This window comes from Nannobrachium achirus (assembly GCF_963921795.1).
Source record: "Nannobrachium achirus genome assembly, chromosome: 5".
In the NCBI taxonomy this organism is placed as follows: Eukaryota; Metazoa; Chordata; class Actinopteri; order Myctophiformes; family Myctophidae; genus Nannobrachium; species Nannobrachium achirus.
In genome coordinates, this window is record NC_137814.1 from 68,336,344 (window position 1) to 68,360,747 (window position 24,404).

Consider the following 24,404-nt stretch of genomic DNA (forward strand, 5'->3'; position numbering starts at 1 on the left):
GACGTCACGCTAACGACGTCACTTACGGTTAGTAGTGGGGGAACTATAGGGCTTTAGGGGCTGCAATTATTATTTATTTTATTTAGTTCTTTGGAAAAAAATAAGAAAAACGTACGTGTGTGTGTGTATGTGCGTCTTCATCATGTGGGTTTTCGCCATGGTGGGTCCGGGTGGGTGCATGGTGTCCTCCCACACCAAAGACACAGGCTGCTAAGTCAACCCAGCCTGTAGAAATAAAGCTTAACAATAATACAAATGATTTCTGAAAAGGTCACTTTGTCTTGTGGCTTTATTCAGGAGATTCAGGCCAAGTGGTCAGTGGTTGTGGTGGCCCAGCTGACAGTGTGTGAGTGTGTGCGCTTGCGTGCATGTGTGTATGTTTCTGTGTGTGTGCTTGAGTTGTGGACTAGTGTTTGTCTAGTTATTTGAGGTTCAGTAGGTTTAGTCCTAACTGTTGAGGTGACTCTCTCCACACCGCTGTGACAGAGAACTGACATCTCATATATCGTCACTGTCGGTCAGAAACCTTGTATCTCCAAGTTTCAAATTTGCAAGTTTTTTTTCGTAAAATTAAAGCCCTGCCTCATCATAAGACTGTTGCACAAAACTAGTGAAAATAGCCGATCTGCAAGCACCGCAAGCCGTTGTGTGCTTGTAGATCGGCTATTACTGCTACTTTAATCCTTTTTTTTGTATAATAATGCAGGTATTGTGTGTATTCAGGGGAAGGAGGACAGGGCGAGTTCAGGACAAACTAGAAGCAGTGCTCTTCCGAGCACAGGTCTCCACCAGGCCATGCGTCCTGGTGGTGCTACTGTATAATAGGCCAATGTAAATAGGCTGGCATATGTTCTTCACCTTAGACCTTTCATGGCAATCGGACACTGCATGCATGATTTGAGCATTGTGTTCCAAAAATGTGTTTTGCTAAAGTCTACCTGCTGGTGGCGCTATAACAGGCCAACGTGAAAAGGGTAGCATTTGTTCTTTGACATAGTGGGAACATGTGTGACAAATTTCACGGTAATCGAAAGCTGCGTTGATGATTTGAAGCATTTTGTTCAAAAACTGAGCAATCCTGCAAACTTTGGAAGCCAATATTAGCCAATTAGGATGGAACGTGAAATATCAGACGGATCGGACTTGATCACATGACTATAGAGATACTGTGTACCGATTTGCATGATTTTTGGATAAAATCTCAAGGAATAATAGGAAAAAATGTGTTTTACATAAGTCGGCCTCCTGGTGGCGCTATGAAAGGCTGATGTGAAAAATGCAGGGAAGGGGTTTTTCCTTGGCCTCTAGGGAGTGCGCTTACAAAGTTTTAAACTGATCAGTGGAGTTATAGGTAAAACCACAAATCGGCCTGTTATAGCGCCACCATGAGGCTGATTTCAAAAATTTGAAGTGGCATTTCTTCCTCGACCTAGTGGGAACGTGTGTGCGCGATTTCATGATAATTGCACTTTGCGTTTGGGATTTGAGGCATTTTGTTCAAAACGGCTCAATCCTACAAACTTTGGAAGCCAATCCTAGCCAACCAGGATAGAATATGCAAAATCAGACAGATCCGTGTCGATCACATGACTGTCGAGATACTGCCTACCGATTTGTAGGATTTTTGGACAAAATCTGTAAGAGTAGTGCACAGAAATGTGTTTTGCGAACATCGGCCACTAGGTGGCGCTAGAAAAGGCCCATTTGAAATATTTAGGGCAGAGGTTCTAGATTGGCATCCAGGGAATGTGTGTGCTCACTTTGGCAGCAACCGGGCCAACGGCGACTGAGATTAGGTGCACACAAACTGCGAGGACACACGGACGGACGCACGCACAGACACACGAACGGACAAAGGGGAAAACATACTCTCCCCCATGCCTTCGGCTGGTGGAGACAATGATTGACAGCAAACATGTAACCAAATGTGGGTTGAGTAGTACTGTATGTACAAATAACCTGAGAGATTCTGCTGTTTGCAGAATCTGTCTGGAAAGATTAATACTTAAGTGTGCATCCAAGTGCAGATCCTCTGTTTAGTTGAGACCTGACCTTTGACATGATCTAAACGTCCCAATAGGATAGCAGGGAGACAAAAGACAACCACCCCAATCGTTGTGATACAGGATGATTAATCACAGAGGCGAATATCCCGCTTGTTACACGGCTACTTAATAAAAATAAAAAATATGCTTCATACAAATTCACAATATATAACATAAATGGTAAGACGGAATTCATTTCCCATTGGATTGCTCGCGACTCGCGTCAATGCAACCACATTTGCAATTTCCCATGAATAGCACCTTTCTAGTTTCAATCAGGATAGACATTTCCCCCATCAGCACGGCGGTGGGTGTGCTGTACTGTTGTACCGATTTGGGCATTGACGTCACTAGTAGGTAGGTACGTCCATAAGCTACAGTATTGAGCTCTCCATAAAGTATAGGAACAATTCACCCTTTGTCAAGTCCCGCCCGTTTTCCCGCCCCTCTTCGCACCCATTGGTTGCTGTGTCTTGGTGGGACAAAAGTACTTTCTCTCCATCCACTACCATCGAAATTCAGTTGCTTCTTATTGTGGGCTCGCTGAAAGCGAAAACACTATGTTATCTTCATTATTAGTGTGGTTACCCAGCAGGGCAAGCAGACTATAGTCCTGGGTAAACTTTATGTATTTATTATTATTATTATTCTCTGTTTCTAGAGTAACCAAAAGTTTGTCCGCCTACTCCTCCCACAGTTTTCGCGCCACACACTCGTGCCATATGTAAAATCAACCAGCTTCATCGGGAATTAGCTAAGAGAAAAGTTGTATTGTTTAATTGATATTAATTTATTCGTGAATTAATTTTCCCCACTGACATTAATTAAAAATTAAACTTTTCTAAAATATGGAGATGACTGACATCATAGATGTATGACATCATAGACCACATGAGACCATATATGTCCATATATGGGCATTCCCCCAAAAACGTCAATATTAAGTCCATATATGTATATGGATATATATTAATAAAGGATACAATAAATAAAATGTCCATATACAGTATGGGCATTCCCAGGTGATGCCCTGTTAGGCCCTGTTAGGGTTTATAGATGCCCTGTTAGGGTACCCCCTTATACTCATATATGGGGATCCCCAGGCATCTGGATGAACTTGACACACTAAAAGCAGGCTCTGGTCCCACATAAATCAAATCAGCCCAGTAATGCATTACAATGCACAAGATGCAGCACTTACTGGTAAACAAACATAGCCCCCAAAATAATGGAAATTCACTTCCCAAAACTCAAATATGATTTGAACCACAGGGCAACCACACTTGCAATTTCACAAATTGCACATCTTCTAGTTTATATATTAAGTTCTCCGCCAAAACGACGTAATTTTTCAGTCAAGGTCTCCTCAAAAAATGATGTAACCTATTACGTAACCTATTCTCCTCGACAGTACAAAGGCGGTACAGTACAAAAGACAATATAAAAGATGAGGTGCAACCAAAGGGTAGATCTTTATGCCCATACATGGTGTTACATGCGAGCCCACACTGTTCTAATGCTAATAATTATACTTTTGTACTTTGACTTTTTTATTTTTTATTTTTTTTTACTCTCTGTTATTGTTATTTTTGTTCGAGTCTGAAATCAGAGTACTTATTCCATCACTGCTTTAAGGCCTCCGACAGACATTGGAAGCATGAGCCTCTAGCTTGCCCTTGGGAATTCATTCCCTATGGAAGACTGCCTCTAGCTTGCCTCCCCCAAGAGCAAGCTAGAGGCTCGTGCTCCCAATGTCTGTCAGAGGCCCAAGGGTGCCTGAGCAAATCGGCCTGGTTAAGCTTGCATGGCAATGGGTTTGTGTTGTCTGTGACATCAGACCAAAGCTCTGGCTATATAACATATTGGAGATTGTCTACAACTGTCTACGGTCAAGAGAAGAAAGGATATCGGAAACTGACAGATTGAGACTGGGAGGAGGCATGTCAGAGCTCGGTCAGGACCCTCCCACAGACTCCCCTGCTGTGGACACAGCGGAACAAGTGTACATCTCATCGTTGGCTCTGCTCAAGATGCTGAAACACGGGCGCGCCGGCGTCCCAATGGAGGTCATGGGTTTAATGCTGGGGGAGTTCGTCGACGACTACACCGTGCGAGTGATCGACGTCTTCGCCATGCCCCAGTCGGGAACCGGCGTCAGCGTCGAGGCGGTGGACCCCGTGTTCCAGCAGAAGATGTTGGATATGCTGAAGCAGACCGGCAGGCCAGAGATGGTGGTGGGCTGGTACCACAGCCACCCGGGCTTTGGCTGCTGGCTGTCCGGGGTGGACGTCAACACGCAGGAGAGCTTCGAGGCCCTGACAGAGCGAGCCGTGGCCGTGGTGGTCGATCCCATTCAGAGTGTCAAAGGAAAGGTTGTGATCGACGCCTTCCGAACGATGGGCCATGAACCAAGACAAACCACGTCAAACCTGGGTCATCTGAACAAGCCCTCTATCCAAGCTCTGATCCATGGGCTGAACAGTCGCTACTATTCCATCACCATCAACTATAGGAAGAATGAGCTGGAGCAAAAGATGCTCTCAAACTTGCATAAGAAGAGCTGGATGGAAGGCCTGACCCTGCAGAACTACACTGACCACTGCAAGCTCAACGAGACAACGGTCAAGGAGATGCTGGAACTCACTAAAAACTACAACAAGGCCGTTGAGGAAGAGGACAAAATGACTCCAGAGCAGCTGGCCATCAGAAATGTTGGGAAGCAGGATCCTAAGAGGCACTTGGAGGGGCACGTAGATGTTCTGATGGCCTCCAACATTGTCCAGTGCCTAGGTGCCATGTTGGATACGGTAGTCTTCCAATGAAGGCCTTCTATTTATTAGACGTGGTGCCATAGGCCCAACTTAAAAATAACATTTTAACACTTTCTGTATAACCATAATACCTGATGATTATGTTGTAGAGGGGAAAATATCATGGCACCCCATCTTTAACTGGTCTCGATCTCTTCAGAGAGCCCGGTTATGTGGATCCCTGATATTCTGGGATGAGTCCTATTCTTTTTTTCCCTTCTTTCTTCCAAACTTTGCTGCACTCTAGCGCTGCCATACTTTCTGTTCAGACTTGAAATGTTTAATCTTTGGGACAATTGCCAAGACTTTTTGAAATATTAACACTTTAAAACTATATGTGCACTATCTTCGAGAATGGATTGACAGATTCTGATATGGATGACAATTCTGGACACGCCCAAATATGGAGAAAAGACTGATAAGACTGCCCGATATCATAGACTGCCCTCCAAGTACTGTAGGCTACTACATAATGGGGTTTGCACCCGACAGACGATAATTTGTATGAAATTATTAAGACATGTGGATCATCTAGATAGATAGATAGATGTAAACAACAATAACAACAACATTAAAAAGCATTTAAAAAGGTAACCAAGGGGATAATAAAAATCCTTTGCATAGGCCTAAAAAACTAATTAGTAGTCAAGGTCTAGCGGCCGGCCGTCGAATTAGAAAGTCTTATGGCATCTATAGATGATCCACATGTCTTTATAATTTCATAGATAGATAGATTCTATGATGTATGTAGGCCAGGGGTCTTCAATGTTTTCAGACCAAGGACCCCTTAGTTGAGAGAGAGATGAAGCAGGGACCCCCCTAGTTTCATCGTTTGACAGCACAATCATCAGTGTATTTTGGATTCATGTAAATTTGTGTTTTCAGATATTTAACCACTTGAGCCGTCATTACCTAATAAACTTGAACTTTTACTCTGTACTTAGTCTCTCTTTTTCCCCTCTACCCCAAACCTCTGCCAAAAATAGCCGATCTACAAGCTCACAAGGCCTTGTAGCGCGAGGCGTTGTGAGCTTGTAGATCTGCTATTTTTGGCTACAGTTCTAAAAATATGGACACTAGGGTTCAAGTTGTTAATATAAAAAGGTTTGGAAGATTTGGAGGACCCCCAGTAGTAACTCTGAGGACCCCCTATGGGTCCCGGACCCCCTGTTGAAGACCCCTGATGTAGGCTATGAGGGCAAAGTTTTGACCGCCTGCATTTACCTCCATTGTAAAGTTTAAGTTAAATATTTCATCAAAAAGAGTCCAAACACGACACACCCTGTATGGGCCGTTCTGTCAGTTACTTTACTTGTATGAGCAAGGATCTCCATACTGCTAATATAATGATAAAATAATAAATGTTTAAAAACTGTATTTTTGAGCTGTGCTCCTGGCTTTGTCCGGGCTCTGAGGGGTGGCCTACATCTTGGCACAAAGTATTCAAACTTTGTTGTACACCCCAGTGGCATCAGTTCAGCAAAAGCAAAGATGGGAGTCCTCATGGAAAAGAGGCATTACATTTTGTATAACACGGTTCTATTCTGAAAATAGACGATCTACATGCTCACAACGCCTCGCGCTGCGAGGCGTTGTGAGCATGTAGATCGGCTATTTTCACAATGTCTAAAAAAAACAGAGTTTTGTCAGTTTTTTACACAGGTTTCTACGGTTTCTTGGGCTGGATATGGCAGCCTGGAACGGTTGTTCAAGTGCAGCTAAACTTGGCATGTTAGTAAACGTGCAACAATTAACAATAATGCATTGCACCTGTGCAGCTGACCTGCGGAACCTGGGAATATACCATTCTGTCAAGATGTGGAGAATACAAGTGTGGAGAATATAATTATAATACCTTGTTAAAGTGACCATTTTGTTACATTTTGCATTTGTAGTTATTTTACTGTAATTTAACAACATAATACCCAGTGCAGATAGACAAAGAGACATTCATGGATTTATATTTAAAAGTAACGTTTATTTTCCCCCCTGGACCCTGGGTATGGCAGCTGCATTCCCCTGCCATACCCAATTGACGCCCCTGGTACACCCTGGTCCGGGCTCTGAAGCATGGTCTAAATCTGGCCTACATCTTGGCACAAAGCGTGCAAAGTTCGTTGTACGCCCGGTCCAGGGACACATTGGCCAAGCTTTGTGGGACGCTTAATTAAATTAACTCATTAATAGCACCGCTTCCTTCACACTAGGTGTGATTTTTAATGTACGTTTTGGTCCCAGCGTGATACCTTAATGTCTCCAGCTGAAAAGGTTTGGGAATCCCTGCATGGTGTAGGCTAATGAAGCAATAAGCCACAAGAGGCAAGTGATTACCTGGTATTTTACACCGCTGAGAGGCGTAGGGAGACACAAGGCACAGCCGAGTGTCTCCAACCCTCTCAGCCGGTGTAAAATACAGGTAACCACAAGCCTTGTGTGGCTTATTGCTTTTCTAAAATGGTTACAATATGGCAACATGAACAATCATAGACATGTACCAATTAAAACTGTTCTATTTCACAAATAATACACAATAAGGTCTGCTCTGCAAGAAAGTAGTCCCCAGCTACAAGAAAGTAGTCCCCAGCTACAAGAAAGTAGTTCCCGGCCAGGCTGCAGAAACAACACAGGTGCAGATAATTGGTGCACTGTGGAACACTGTGGAAAGAAATTAACGCACCTGGGTTTGATATAAACTGGGGTGGGTTATAGTCTTATATACCACAGCAACCAGCCAATCAGAATCAAGGAATGGAACTAGCCATTTTAGAATATAGCCTATATAGATGTGCTCCTGATGTAACAAAATAACAGTTCATTATAATAGCCCACAATAACACGTCATTGTGGGCTCGCTGAAAGGCGAGACCAGTATGTTATACCAAATATTTATAGGTCAAGTTTATTCTCCTAAAAAGAATGACTGACAGTACAAAGGCAGGGCCCTGAGCCAATGAGGAGCAGCGTTCTTAGTGACACCACCACCAACAAGTGCGACCTGATATAAATAACAACAACACGTGGGCTTACTGGGCTCAGTGAAAGGTGATTGTGGGCAGCAGCGGCTCCAGAAAATTGTGACTGGGGGGACTATGGGGGGGCTGGTTAAGCTTGCATGGCAATGGGTTTGTGTTGTGTGTGACATCAGACCAAAGCTCTGGCTATATAACATATTGGAGATTGTCTACAACTGTCTACGGTCAAGAAAAGAAGAGATATCGGAAACCGACAGATTGAGGCTCGGAGGAGGCATGTCAGAGCTCGGTCAGGACCCTCCCACAGACTCCCCTGCTGTGGACACAGCGGAACAGGTGTACATCTCATCGTTGGCTCTGCTCAAGATGCTGAAACACGGGCGCGCCGGCGTCCCAATGGAGGTCATGGGTCTGATGCTGGGGGAGTTCGTCGACGACTACACCGTGCGAGTGATCGACGTCTTCGCCATGCCCCAGTCGGGAACCGGCGTCAGCGTCGAGGCGGTGGACCCCGTGTTCCAGCAGAAGATGTTGGATATGCTGAAGCAGACCGGCAGGCCAGAGATGGTGGTGGGCTGGTACCACAGTCACCCGGGCTTTGGCTGCTGGCTGTCCGGGGTGGACGTCAACACGCAGGAGAGCTTCGAGGCCCTGACAGAGCGAGCCGTGGCCGTGGTGGTTGATCCCATTCAGAGTGTCAAAGGAAAGGTTGTGATTGACGCCTTCCGAACGATGGGCCATGAACCAAGACAAACCACATCAAACCTGGGTCATCTGAACAAGCCCTCTATCCAAGCTCTGATCCATGGGCTGAACACTCGCTACTATTCCATCACCATCAACTATAGGAAGAACGAGCTGGAGCAAAAGATGCTCTCGAACTTGCATAAAAAGAGCTGGATGGAAGGCCTGACCCTGCAGAACTACACTGACCACTGCAAGCTCAACGAGACCACGGTCAAGGAGATGCTGGAACTCACTAAAAACTACAACAAGGCCGTTGAGGAAGAGGACAAAATGACTCCAGAGCAGCTGGCCATCAGAAATGTTGGAAAGCAGGATCCTAAGAGGCACTTGGAGGGGCACGTAGATGTTCTGATGGCCTCCAACATTGTCCAGTGCCTAGGTGCCATGTTGGATACGGTAGTCTTCCAATGAAGGCCTTCTATTTATTAGACGTGGTGCCATAGGCCCAAATTAAAAATAACATTTTAACACTTTCTGTATAACCATAATACCTGATGATTATGTTGTAGAGGGGAAAATATCATGGCGCCCCATCTTTAACTGGTCTCGATCTCTTCAGAGAGTCCGATTATGTGGATCCCTGATATTCTGGGATGAGTCCTATTCTTTTTTTTCCCTTCTTTCCTCCAAACTTTGCTGCACTCTAGCGCCGCCATGCTTTCTGTTCAGACTTGAAATGTTTAATCTTTGGGACAATTGCCAAGACTTTTTGAGATATTAACACTTTAAAACTATATGTGCACTATCTTCGAGAATGGATTGACATATTCTGATATGGATGACAATTCTGGACACGCCCAAATATGGAGAAAAGACTGATAAGACTGCCCGATATCATAGACTGCCCTCCAAGTACTGTAGGCTACTACATAATGGGGTTTGCACCCGACAGACGATAATTTGTATGAAATTATTAAGACATGTGGATCATCTAGATAGATAGATAGATGTAAACAACAATAACAACAACATTAAAACGCATTTAAAAGGTAACCAAGGGGATAATAAAAATCCTTTGCATAGGCCTAAAAAACTAATTAGTAGTCAAGGTCTAGCGGCTGGCCGTCGAATTAAAAAGTCTTATGGCATCTATGTCATAGATGATCCACATGTCTTTATAATTTCATAGATAGATAGATTCTATGATGTATGTAGGCCAGGGGTCTTCAATGTTTTCAGGCCAAGGACCCCTTAGTTGAGAGAGAGATGAAGCAGGGACCCCCCTAGTTTCATCGTTTGACAGCACAATCATCAGTGTATTTTGGATTCATGTAAATTTGTGTTTTCAGATATTTAACCACTTGAGCCGTCATTACCTAATAAACTTGAACTTTTACTCTGTACTTAGTCTCTCTTTTTCCCCTCTACCCCAAACCTCTGCCAAAAATAGCCGATCTACAAGCTCACAAGGCCTTGTAGCGCGAGGCGTTGTGAGCTTGTAGATCTGCTATTTTTGGCTACAGTTCTAAAAATATGGACACTAGGGTTCAAGTTGTTAATATAAAAAGGTTTGGAAGATTTGGAGGACGCCCAGTAGTAACTCTGAGGACCCCCTATGGGTCCCGGACCCCCTGATGTAGGCTATGAGGGCAACGTTTTGACCTCCTGCATTCACCTCCATTGTAAAGTTTAAGTTAAATATTTCATCAAAAAAGGTCCAAACACGACACACCCTGTATGGGCCGTTCTGTCAGTTACTTTACTTGTATGAGCAAGGATCTCCATACTGCTAATATAAATGTTTAAAAACTGTATTTTTGAGCTGTGCTCCTGGCTTTGTCCGGGCTCTGAGGGGTGGCCTACATCTTGGCACAAAGCATTCAAACTTTGTTGTACACCCCAGTGGCATCTGTTCAGCAAAAGCAAAGATGGGAGTCCTCATGGAAAAGAGGCATTACATTTTGTATAACACGGTTCTATTCTGAAAATAGACGATCTACATGCTCACAACGCCTCGCGCTGCGAGGCGTTGTGAGCATGTAGATCGGCTATTTTCACAATGTCTAAAAAAAACAGAGTTTTGTCAGTTTTTTACACAGGTTTCTACGGTTTCTTGGGCTGGATATGGCAGCCTGGAACGGTTGTTCAAGTGCAGCTAAACTTGGCATGTTAGTAAACGTGCAACAATTAACAATAATGCATTGCACCTGTGCAGCTGACCTGCGGAACCTGGGAATATACCATTCTGTCAAAATGTGGAGAATACAAGTGTGGAGAATATAATTATAATACCTTGTTAAAGTGACCATTTTGTTACATTTTGCATTTGTAGTTATTTTACTGTAATTTAACAACATAATACCCAGTGCAGATAGACAAAGAGACATTCATGGATTTATATTTAAAAGTAACGTTTATTTTCCCCGCTGGACCCTGGGTATGGCAGCTGCATTCCCCTGCCATACCCAATTGACGCCCCTGGTACACCCTGGTCCGGGCTCTGAAGCATGGTCTGCATCTGGCCTACATCTTGGCACAAAGCGTGCAAAGTTCGTTGTACGCCCGGTCCAGGGACACATTGGCCAAGCTTTGTGGGACGCTTAATTAAATTAACTCATAAATAGCACCGCTTCCTTCACACTAGGTGTGATTTTTAATGTACGTTTTGGTCCCAGCGTGATACCTTAATGTCTCCAGCTGAAAAGGTTTGGGAATCCCTGCATGGTGTAGGCTAATGAAGCAATAAGCCACAAGAGGCAAGTGATTACCTGGTATTTTACACCGCTGAGAGGCGTAGGGAGACACAAGGCACAGCCGAGTGTCTCCAACCCTCTCAGCCGGTGTAAAATACAGGTAACCACAAGCCTTGTGTGGCTTATTGCTTTTCTAAAATGGTTACAATATGGCAACATGAACAATCATAGACATGTACCAATTAAAACTGTTCTATTTCACAAATAATACACAATAAGGTCTGCTCTGCAAGAAAGTAGTCCCCAGCTACAAGAAAGTAGTTCCCGGCCAGGCTGCAGAAACAACACAGGTGCAGATAATTGGTGCACTGTGGAACACTGTGGAAAGAAATTAACGCACCTGGGTTTGATATAAACTGGGGTGGGTTATAGTCTTATATACCACAGCAACCAGCCAATCAGAATCAAGGAATGGAACTAGCCGTTTTAGAATGTAGCCTATATAGATGTGCTCCTGATGTAACAAAATAACAGTAACACGTCATTGTGGGCTCGCTGAAAGGCGAGACCAGTATGTTATACCAAATATTTATAGGTCAAGTTTATTCTCCTAAAAAAAATGACTGGCAGTACAAAGGCAGGGCCCTGAGCCAATGAGGAGCAGCGTTCTTAGTGACACCACCACCAACAAGTGCGACCTGATATAAATAACAACAACACGTGGGCTTACTGGGCTCAGTGGAAGGTGATTGTGGGCCGCAGCGGCTCCAGAGAATTGTGACTGGGGGGAGCCGGGGGACTATTGGGGGGCTGTCTTTTTTAGAGCAGGGACAAATTAATTTTGTCAAACAAACAATAATAATATCAATATAAGACAAACGAGATTCTCTCGCTTAGGGTATGGATAACTGAACAGACCAGATCATTGGCAGATGCCAGGTCCAAATCTGTGGACTGTAGGTGATCGGATAGGGTTTTTGTGATGCTGAAGATGCTTTCCAATATTAACTAGACCAGGTCAACCTGGTTGTGCCAGACCCCTGTCTGTCATCATCATTTATGACATCATGCCTTTTGTAGGCATGTCATCATCATGTCATCATCATATATACCCTTTATATAGAAAACCCGGACAGAGCGACATTTGCTTATGTAGGCCTACCCATTTCATGGGTCTGGCAAACATATGATTTCATAATATATTTTACGTAGTTATTGCTTAAATATTTTTGAAGCGGTGAAAGACGCTTCCAAGGTGTGGCTTTGTCTGTCCCGTACATATCCCGTACATGTGGGCCATCTGATTGGTCAATTTTGGTCCAGCTTCACATGCCAATTTGGTCCTCCAGACAAAATCATTCACTCATTCAGAATTCATAACAATATAGAATTAAAGCACATAGAAAGTATAGATCTAGAACACAGAATGTATAGATCTAGAACACAGATTGCATAGCTCTAGAACACATAGAATAAAAATTCACCGCTTCACTTCGAACCGAGGTTTGATTTTTCATCAAAATTGGGTTTTGAAAAAAGCCCCCTCTGTGTGTCCGGTCCTGGTCCAAACACTGGGGATCTGTTCAAACAGGCTGGAATACAAAGGTGTTAGACAAGGGTCAAATCCAGATACAGGCATGGGTAAAAAAAAAAAAAAACAGGCATAAATACAGGTTATAGTAAGCTAGAATAGATCAGCAGGCAGAGAATTTTCCTCACTTATGCCACAACAAACATGGTATAGCCTACCCTACAGTTGACCTTTGTAAGATCTTTGTACAGTCTTTGCTGGTGTTGTGGTTTATTTGTGAGAATGCCCTGACCCATGAGACCACAGCCTATAGCTGATCGGTCAACAGCCAGAGTTTCAAGCAGCGTGTGGGGTTGATGGCAGTGTGTTTCAGCAGGACTTTGTTAATGTTGAGGACATCTGTATGGTATCTGACGTCACAAACATAACCTTTGGATGTACGGTAATTCTGTCTAAGAGCATAAGCATAAATGTTCACGATTTTCCCAAAAAAATCTACAAGCTCGCAGCACGGCACGGTGCCGCGCTGTGAGCTTGTAGATCTGCTATTTTTCAATAGTTAAAGTGCAAAATAATGCGTTCCCAGTCTAAATGGGTTAAACCCCCTCCCCCTATGAAGAACATTCATGGGGGGCCCGCAGTGAATCCTTGTACCCAGGGCCCAGAATTTGGTGTGACACCCCTGCCTGCCACTCAACATGTGATTGCCTTGGTTTCTCCGCCCTGTGTCAGCTGCTCTCCATGTGTGATTAGGACCTAGGCTAGAGTATAAATGGGAGCGTTTGTCAGCTCCCATAAGTTCCCCAGCACCCCAGCAGAGTACAACCAAACATGTGATTCTTGCGACCTGGGCAGGAATTTCATGGAGGCCATGAAGGCCATGGCCTCTGTTACCCCTCAGTTTGGCCCTAGCTGACTGTACCACTTTATCCTATGTCTCTTTATCCTGTGTCTTTTGTTGAGAAAATCTGAAATCTTAACCCCCCCCCCCCCTCGTCCCCATAAACAGTCCAGTGATTTTGATTGGTGCATGGATGATATTTACAGATTGTAAATATCATCATTTATCTATTTCACTGCAGTTAGGGTCATCATCCCTAACCCTTAAATTCAACAAATGGACTAAAATCTTCTGTTATTTGATGGCCTTCCTGCCCTGGCATTTGGCCTTTGTGCCAAATGGACAACATCAAAGGTCAAGTGGCCTTGCCCCTAAAATGATGAAATTCCAGGCCTGGTTGCGACCGTTTGTCGCAGTTAATTATGAAAACCGGCACATTTTGTCCTTGTATCCGGATTTCCGCGAATCTCTGTAGGTCACGCCTGACACTGTGGTTCCCCTGACATCACAGCTGTGATGTCACACTTGACAGAATGGGTTTGCCACTCTGACATCACACCCTGGCTTCACTGTGATGGCACACTAACAGAATCCCTTGTATGCCCATATATGGAGTTCCCTGATGTCATGAATATTAAGCCCAGTGGCGTAGCTAGGGGTAGGAAAGTTAGACTGAGGTAAGGGGGCCCAAGGTGCCAGAGGCCCTCGAAAAGTCTGGATTAAAACTCTTTTTCCCCCAATAATAATAATTATTATTATGATGTTTATCATTTGTGTCTAAAAACTTAAAATTACTGCTGGAATAAAACCAATGAGCGATACAATTTAAATAATTGAGGGTCCCTATATTATATACTCACCCCTTACAAAGCTAAAATGGTTTCTCCTGCTTTCACGTTGTTTTGAGACCTATAGTAGCTTTGTGGTTTGTGCGTCCGCTTGCATCATGTTATGGTTGTGAAACTTGGGTGTGCTCTACAGGATAATTATGATCATCTGAAGTAAATGGAAAAGTCTTTTCATTGGCCCTGCAAACATAAGATCAACTCTCACGTTCTGTTCGCCCCACCCTCCCCCGGTCCTGACTGTAAAGCAGCTTCTTCAGCACACAACAGCATGCATTGAACAGAGACAGGGAGAGGGAGAAAAAAAAAAAAAAAAAGACTGCAAACATAAGATCAACTTTCAGGTTCTGTTCGCTCCACCCTCCCCCGGCTTCTTCCACACACAACACGCATTGAACAGAGACAGGGAGAGAGAGAAAAAAAGACGTAATGTGACATAGAGCAGCATGTTTCATTACTGTAAACTGAGAGAAGAGCTTGACTGTTTATACTCAAGGAAGCAGCTGATGTCTGTGGGTAAGCATGCAACAGAAAATCTTCTCCCCTCTTCCTTCTTCCTTCTTTATCCAACACCATTAAGCAATAAGCATGGATAAAACGCAAGTGTTTCGAACGAAACACCTTTTTGCTAAGTTCTGGAAGGAAGCACTCCCAAACTAGTGTCATGATCAGTTGATCACAATCGCATCATGTTATGAATGTATGTAGGTTCCCAAATCAAAGTGAAAAATGGTTTGGTTTGTTGCAACAATGACTAGTTATCTAAAGTATGGTAATAGTGTCAAGTAGTGTGAGGATTAATGTCAGAGTGTTTGTTTTTGAGCGCCTCAGTGCGGCCGCTGCAGAGTTCATGTGCAACCTCTTCCAGAGAGATAGATGGAGACACTAGAAACTCTGCTGGAGAAACAAGACAAACTGCTGGATGTCCCTAGTAATAACAATAATTGTATAATATCCCATCATCTATCTAGTAGTCATATGATTATGTCATACAAAAATAACAATCTAGGCATCACAATATTTTTGTTTCAGTCAGTCACAGTAGGCTATTATTGTTTTGTGAACTCCCAAAATGTTCACAGGATCTTGCTGTAGATTAAACACACTGACTGACTTTGCTGTTAAAACAATGTATGTGCATACACACAGACACAGTACACACAAGAATGTCCTGTTATGCCATTCTCATATAGCCTTATATGATCTAGCCTGTTATACAGTAGATGTATTCTCAGATCATTATATCCAACCCTTGTTTTCCATAGTTTAGCTAACTAGCCAAAGTTCTGATTGCATGCAGACTCATTTTTGCATGTAGGCTAATCATGTTCATACTTCACCCAATCTGAATAGTCCTATACTGCTTATTTTTTCTCCTATTCTACTTCCTATGTATAGCCTATATGCTTCACTCCTCATGTGCATTTGCTTGAGCACTGCTGCTATTGATTAGTGATTGTATATTCTGCACAACACCTGCACATATTTAAGCTGCTACTAAAAATACAATGTAGTGTTTTATTGTTATACTGTTTTATATTGGCTTGCATGGGAGCAGTGGCGTAAATATGGAGGTGCAGCTGGTACAGACGCACCAGGGCCCACACACACAGGGGCCCATGAAGGAAGAGGAAAAAAAAAAGAAAAAAAAATCTGTCTGCGCGACCACACTTGGTAATACGGTAATGACGTTCGGCGGTGGAATGCATCTGCGCGGCCGCAACAAGTATTACGGTAATGGGTTTAGGTGCTGAGTAGCTGCCTAGGCTAGGCCCTAGCTGGTGGAGTGCCGAGTGAATGATAATTTGTCCAATCATCCTTTGAGACCTGTCAGCTGTGTGTCAATCAGTCAGGATGGGTCGTGTCTATTTAATGTGCAGCACTGAAAGGCTTGCATTGTAGACCTAGTGTTCTATTTATTTGGTCATGTCAGAGCCCTGGTCATGTTTATAGGCCTATTTAAAAAAAAGGTGCGCACCAAGCAACATATCCAGGTCCTCCCCTGAAGCCCCAAAGACACCCATTTTGGCCGACCTTATAACCGGAAATACACAATTTTTCGCGGCGCCGCTATGCGGCGCCAAATGTCTCCTAGCTTTGTGCTCCTCCTAGTGGGGACAGAGTTAGGCGCCAGTGCTTACTGCAATGATATTGTTTATGTCCTTTGTACATTCTTGTACTTCTGCTTATGTGGACATAAATAAACATTTCAAATGTCACTTGCGCTTGTGTATATAGTGGTGGGTGGGGTGGGTTGGGGGGCCCACAACAAATATCTGCACCAGGGCCTATCACAATGTTGTTACGCCACTGCATGGGAGGCTGGGCTCAAGTCAGAGTTCTGGTGTCTCATTCACTTGCTGGTGATGATGGTGGTCTGCACTTTTTATTTCATGGGACTGTTGTGGATTATACTGTATTAATAATACAGTAGCGGTATCTGAGTGTGCATGTAATGGATGATTATGTGTAGTGATCATGGTTAGATCAAGTTAAAATTCCTGGACTTTGTTTCAAGAGCTAGCATTGTCAAATTGTTACACCAGACACTACATGTTTGTTTATATCCTGCTTAGGCTGCAAGAGTAAAACTAAAAGTAGACAAAAATGGTAAATGGTGTTACAATTTGACAAATAAGGTGAACATGATTGCTGAGGCGATCACGGCTACCGTATCATTGTGAGACATGTCATTCAAACAGTAACAAAGTGTTCCCGGTTGGCCGGTTCTCCGCTTGCATGGGGGGGCCCATACAGATTTCTGGCCTAGGGGCCCAGAATTGCTAGTGACGCCCCTGATTAAGCCCATAACAGGACTTCATATGGGAATGCCCATATATGGAGGCCACATTGGCCACACACCACACTAACAGAATCCATATATGGCCAAGACAGCCTAGCCTGGAACCAGACCAATCCACCTGGGCAAAAAAAATACCCTTGGCGAATATGGGTCTGGCCCTGCTAAATTGTGAACCCATTTCCTCTCCCCCAAAATTTGGGGGAACCAATCAGGTCCCAGCATTGGTCTGGTCTAACCAATCGTGTCCAGAGCCATTTTTTAACCCACCCCTTGGAAATGAACATTTTGCCCGCGAGTCTAGACTAATATCCTATAGGCAGTGAGGAATTAGTATGAGCAACGTCAGGCTAAAGACAGCCCATATCTGTGTGGCTGGTTCTACAGACAGGGATCTCCATGTATGGGCATAAAAGGGTATGATGTCAGATGTCATAGACATCATAGGACTTTAACATAACAAATAGCTGAGTAAGCATGTTTGGGCTCTCACAGCATATCTCTATATAGAGTACATGGATCTAGTAAATGGGTACCAGGGGTCTCCAATATGGGTAACTGGTCTGATATACATCACTGGCCAGATGGCAAATAATTGGCGCAACGTCACATGTCGCCCTGAGGCGTCTTACTAGTTTAGTTACGTTTTCCTGTATTGTATTATTTGAGTTCAGATGGGCTGGTTGTATGTATTATTTGGTATGTTTTTTCGTGACCGATTAGTTTAGCTTTTTTGTTTTGGTAGTTTATGGGAGCTGTGGTGGGTCGGTAGCCATATGGATTTTAGTTAGGGCTCAGTTTTGTTACTCGTTTGTTTGATACTTCAATCTTTGTGTTGAGCAACAATAAGAAGCGCTTAAAACCAGAGGGGACCACAGATTGGGGGAGGGAGAGGTTGAAGATGACCGTGAACATTCCTGCTAGCTGGGCTGCACACACGTGTTAAGCATGCGGCCTGGGATGCCATCGGGGCCTGCGCACATTATGATGGTCAGAGGGCTTGGCTCCACAGGCAGTGCAGGCAGTGGCAGGTTGCTGCTTCCTGAGTCACTCTCAAAACAAGCATAAAGGTTGTTCAATTCACCCTTTTTTTGAAGTCCCGCCACTTTTCGCACCCATTGGTTCAATGGTTGCTGTATCTTGGTGGGACAGAAGTCCTTTCTCTCCATCCACTACCACTGAAATTCAGTTGCATTTATTCTTATTCTGAGGAGCGTATCTCATCTTTTCGACACCCGACTCTAACCCTCACCCTAACCCTAACCTCCGTGGAGTGAGTCGCTAACCCTCCGGTCGAAATGATGAGCGTTCGCAAAAGCGAGATTTCCCCGTTATTCTGTGTATTCAACTCTCATTTTAAACTTGGTTTCAGTAAAAAAGGAGCCTCTCAGGTGCAGTATAGTGACTGGGCATGCTTTTAAATGTTTTTATTTCTCCAAAAATTATGTTTTAGCAAATAAAAAAAGGCAGAACCAGGGCAGGACAAGGCAGATAGAGCCTTCTGGTTGGTCAGTCAGGGACCAACCAGAAGGCTAACAAAGGGTGAATTCACCGGCAGAGGGACATTCTGTTCTAAATAGTTTATCTATGTTTTTGACTCTTGTTTTGGCTTTTCTCAAACAAAGTAAAGCTCCATTGAATTGAATTGAATAAATACATTTATTCTCTCTCTCTCTCTCTCTCTCTCTCTCTCTCTCTCTCTCTCTCTCTCTCTCTCTCCCCAGGTTGCAGTACAACATGTAATGACCTGGTGTTCATTATGGATGGCTCTAGCAGCCTGGGGAAGGCAGACTTCCAGTTGGCCAAGCAGTGGATCGTCAACATCACCCACAGTTTCGATGTCAGCTCCCAGCACACCCAGGTCAAAACACTACCAATGTAGTCTCTCAGGCTCAGGCTCTATCGTCACTGTCGGGCAGAAACCTCGTATCAACAAGTTTCAAATTTGTAATTTAGTTACAGTATCATATGGCCATCGCACAAAAGTTGTGAAAACAGCTGATTTACGATCGGCTGTTTTCACTAGTTTAAATCATTTTAAAAATGATAAATACAAAACAAACGGTTTTGCACATACCGGTACAAGGTTTCCACCCGACAATGACACTATGCTAGATACTAAATAGCAGATCGACGACCTCACAAGCTCATTTCCGCAGAAGCTTCCACCCGCAATACGGATGCGGGAATTTAAGTGGCTAAACAGAACATACATTTTCAGGTGGGCTGACAATTTCAGCCATTCGGGAGAGAGAGAGACTATTTATTAGCTTCAAATTTAGACTAGATTAGTGATGCACGATATTATCGGTAACATATCGATATTGGATGTCATTTAATTTAAATGCAAATTCGATATCAAAATATTTACGATATTTTTTCACTGATATTTTTGTTGGTGCAATGATAATGTTAATGGATTAAAAAAAATCTATCTCTTGAATGCTGCCTTCAGGTATGGCATGGAAAGGGGGGGGGGGTTGCATTTCTTTCACCATAGTAAAAACTAGAACTGCACTCTGTCGAGGTGCCAACTTGAGCCCTGCGCACAAGTAGGCCATGTGCACCAGCAGAGCGCGCCATGACGTGCGCTCACCACTGACATCACCAATTGTTGGCATCACCAGGAATGCTGGTCCCTCATTGGCTGTTAACGATGACGTTGCTCACAGCCACCTATGTACATACGCGGCCGAACGCAGTACTTGCACGCTCTGCTGGCGCAAGTAACTACATTCATGGTCTGGACTAGAGAACACTTTTTACAGATGGATAAAAGGGCAGGGGCTCAAGCCCCCTTTGAGGTCTATGTGTGCACGTGTCTGATCTCCCCCATCCCTATACTGCAGGTGGGCGTGGTCCAGTACAGCGACACCCCCCGTCTGGAGATTCCTCTGGGGAAACATCTGTCCAGCAAGGAGCTGGTGGAGGCCATCCACTCCATCGGCTTCCTGGGAGGAAACACACAGGTGGGAAAAGTACTTACTTTTTTTTACTTAAGTCGAAGTATCAATGCTGGAATGCAGAAATGCTCTGTTACTAGGGGAGAGTTTTTTTTTTTCAGGTCTTTCAGTCCGAGTGTATCAAAAAAGCAGCTGGGTTAAGGCATCAGAAGCTTGTGATTGGCTGCGTGGCGGTGCCGGGGGGGGGGGGGGGGGGGCGAAGATAGACCTAAACCTTAACCCTAGCCTAACCCTAATCTCAGTAAAAAAAAAACGCTGGTGAATGCTAACCTGGTGAAATGCTAACCTGCCGACACTGGTGAATGCTAACCTGGTGAATGTTAACCTGGTATGGCCAACGGGAGGTTGTCTCCACTTTAACCGAGGTGCATTTTTGACACACTTGAACTGAACGACCTGTTTTATAGACGAAATGAACACTGGTCACGGTCATGAAACAGGTATTTTCATTGTGAAAGCTTTGTGAGCTTGAAGATATCTGCTAATTTCACAATTATTTGTACATTTCCAAAAATGTGGATTATATATCTATATCTGTATATAATGTATACCTCGTCCACCACTGTGTATTTTGCAGACTGGACGGGCCATAAAGTTCGCCACGCAGCACGTGTTCCCGTCGTCTAATCGGACGCAGGCTGCCAAGAACCGCATCGCCGTGGTCCTGACCGATGGGCGGAGCCAGGATGACGTGGTGGACGCGGCGATGGAGGCAAAGGTCAGAGGTCAACCCGCAGTAAAAAGCTGCAGTCTGCGATTCACCTAGGAATCGATGCATTTATTACAGGGGTGTCACACCAAATTCTGGGCCCTGGGTACAAGGATTCACTGCGGGCCGCCCCCCATGAATGTTATTCATAGGGGGGGGGGGGGGGTTTAACCCATTTAGACTGGGAACGCATTATTACGCGTTATTTTGTGCTTTAACTATTGAAAAATAGCAGATATACAGCCGCGCTGTGAGCTTGTAGATCTGCTATTTTTGAAAAATCGTGAAAATGTGTGCAAGTCTTTGAATTTTTCAAATATCCCACTTGTCCTCCCCTTGTGACGCCCCTGCATTAATATATCGATGCCGTTGGCTAGAAATGTTGTATGTCCGAAACGTTCCTGTTTTATCATGATTTTAAAGGTAGGGTAAGTGATATTTTTTTGTTAAAATAAAGGTTTAAGGACAATATTGCTTTTTTACAACAAGGGTTTGTGTTTTAGATTGTAATTAGAGAAAAGAAAAGATGGGTGTTAAAACATTTTCATTTACTGCTTTCTATCGTTTTAGCCATTTTAGTGGGGGCATGTGGTGATTCTTGGGAATGGTAAGGTATAGGTGGTAAACAATGACCCTACTATATGGCAGCAATGGCAGTAGACTCATTGGTAGTTTTCATTTACTGCTTTCTATCATCTTTGCGACTTTACCGGATGTTGGTGGGAGAATGCGTGCAAGTGGCTAACTATGTCTTTTTAGACACAATAAGCCAGCGATTTACTATTTACAGTAACACTGACTGCCCATGAAAGATCACGATGCATCTTGGGAATTTGATTCTACCACACACAGTAATGGCAGCCCCTTGCTACAGAGCAGAGGAGGAAGCGCGCACATCTCCAAAATATTTGCAGGTGCTGGACCAAAAATACGCACCATGAAAAGAAGAGGAAGTCCGCACACTGTAACGATGCTCCAGCGACAACTTTATTTACGATAACGTTTCAACCCCAGCGGGTCTTCATCAGGTATCATACGTTGTTGAAACGTTGTTATCGTAAATAAAGTTGTCACTGGAGCATCGTTACAGTGTGCGGACTTCCAGCCCCCTGCTACAAACATCCAGCTGTATGTTCAGACAGTAGGCCTACACACGGAAAACAATCACTAGCTACAGACTACAGCGTTGATTCTACTGCTTGTTTCCAAGGATTTGCACCAGACAACGTAACTAAAAATGGCTTGTCCAAATTATCAGAATGAAGAATTAGACATTCAAAGTGTTAATTGCGTGCCGGTTTCACGCAACAAAATATAGCTGACCCATCCGCACTGCACGTGAGCGAGCGATGCGACGCGATGTCCCGCGAAATACTGTCCGCATATGGAGCGTCGGCCATTGCGTTGCGACGTAGCCCTTAACCAATCAAATAAATAAATAATAATATAAAGTGTTTGGGGGGCGGGACATGGCCATTTACCTCTATGGACGTCGCCGCGAAACCTCGCTCAAATAGAGGCTCCGCGAGCGAAAAACAGGAGGGGTGGACAACGTCGCGGCACGATGCGTTGTCTCTCGCGGTAAGTCAGGACGTCCTCATTGGAACAAATTATTTTAATGAGATTTCATCGCTTGCGTTGCATCGCGGCAGTGCGGATGAGCTGTGAGCCTGTGGATCAGCAGATTCTAGGCTTTATGGCTTATAGACGGTTAAAAATTGAAACATTTAGATTAGGATGGTTGTCCTATCATGTTGAGGTTGTGCGTAACAAAAATGTGCGGTTGTGCGTGTTCGCGCGCGCGTTGTGTGTGTGTGTGTGTGCGTGCGTGCGTGTGCGCGTGTGTGTGCGTGCGTGCGTGTGTGCGTGCGTGTGCGCGTGTGTGCGTGCGTGTGCGTGTGTGTGTGTGTGACCAGGCTCAGAACATCATGGTGTTTGCGGTGGGGGTGGGCAGTGAGATCACCAAGTCAGAGCTGGTGTCCATGGCCAACAGTCCTCTGAACACCTACGTGCTCTACGCTGAGGACTACGCCTCCATAGGAAACATCAGAGACGCTATGGAGCAGAAACTGTGTGAGGGTGAGCTCTGTCTGTCTGTCTCTGTCTCTGTCTGTCTCTCTAGGGCAGGGGTTCCCAAACTGTTTTTGGCTCGGGGCACCCCATGAATATTTTTTTAATCCGAGGCACCCCTACATTATAATTTTCACTCCCAGCACCTTATATTTATAGCATATTGTCGTTGTCGGGTGGAAACCTTGTATGTCCAAAATCGTTTTGTATTTATCATGTACTAAACTAGTGAAAACAGCCGATCTACAAGCACACAACACCTCGCATCACAAGGCGTTGTGTGCTTGTAGATTGGCTGTTTTCACTAGTTTTGTGCGACAGTCTTGTATGATGAAGCAGAGCCTTGTTTACCAAAAGACATACACATTTGAAACTCTGAGATACAAGGTTTCTGCCCAACAGTGACAATATTTTAGTGATTATGTTGCGAGGAAAATGTTGAGATAATAGCCATGTTGGTTAGAACTGACTGAAAATAACTTTGTACTAGTTTAACATGATACTAAATATTTTTTCAAGTGTCCAAATAAATTCCAAATATTATCAAATTATCTCACCCACTTTGAAACCACTGGTCTAGAGATCTGTCTGTCTGTCTGTCTGTCTGTCTGTCTGTCTGTCTGTCTGCGTGTGTGCGTGCGTGCGTCTGTGTCACGAACCACTGCAAAGTGATGTGTTTGTCACCAGAGCCAGTCGACTATCAACTTCAAATATTGTGAAAATATCATGACCTTTTAATACAAAAAAAACTAAAAATAAAAATAAATGAAGAAGAAAAAAGAAAAAAATACCATCACTGCATCATTTGGTAATCGACAAACTATATGACTACTAAAAATTGTCCAATTGTCAAATAATATAAGAAATAGGCTAGGCAAAAACTATAGTTATCATGAACTTGTGTTAGCTATTTTCTCACAATAATGATCTGTGGAGCCCAGTCAATGCTGGCGAATTCACATTGCGATCCCGGGTGCGCACTCGAGACCACTTGGCAGATGTTTGTGTGAAGGCTGCGTACCGTTCCGCGCAATGCATCACTGCACCATACCCGAGACCGCCTCGGCAGGCGATAATGCTGTCCGTAGGACATACATGGGCAACTGTCGGCCCGGGGGCCACATGTGGCCCCCACCTTCACTTAATGCGGCCCACAGGTTAATATTGGAGCACTGATATATTATTGATTTCAGCTGTTACAATTGCAAACATGGAAAAATGACCGGCTTTAATTACTTCAGTCTATATTAGTAGCTAAATGACTAGTATTAAAATGTTATTGTATTTTTCATGTCCAATGTATTTGTATTTCAGTTCATAAAGTTAACATAAGAACATATAAATGCATTTGAAATTAACAAATAAAATAAAAATTAAAAGTTACTTTTCAGGATTCCACTTCAAAAATAGCAAAAATTGACGATCTACGATCTTGTAG

General features: G+C 43.9%; 2 protein-coding genes across 2 annotated transcripts; both read left to right on the forward strand.

Annotated features, from left to right (window-relative positions):
• Positions 1-3,967: 3,967 nt before the first annotated feature.
• LOC308284699 (26S proteasome non-ATPase regulatory subunit 14-like) lies at positions 3,968-4,867 on the forward strand (the record flags this gene model as incomplete). The annotated part of the gene is made up of 1 exon (XM_080725408.1): positions 3,968-4,867. The coding sequence occupies exon 1, from the start codon at positions 3,986-3,988 to the stop codon at positions 4,865-4,867; it is 882 nt and encodes a 293-aa protein (XP_080581534.1). The 5' UTR covers positions 3,968-3,985.
• Positions 4,868-8,085: 3,218 nt separating this feature from the next.
• Positions 8,086-8,985, forward strand: LOC308284653 (26S proteasome non-ATPase regulatory subunit 14-like; the record flags this gene model as incomplete). The annotated part of the gene is made up of 1 exon (XM_080725342.1): positions 8,086-8,985. The coding sequence occupies exon 1, from the start codon at positions 8,104-8,106 to the stop codon at positions 8,983-8,985; it is 882 nt and encodes a 293-aa protein (XP_080581468.1). The 5' UTR covers positions 8,086-8,103.
• Between the last annotated feature and the right edge of the window lie 15,419 nt (positions 8,986-24,404).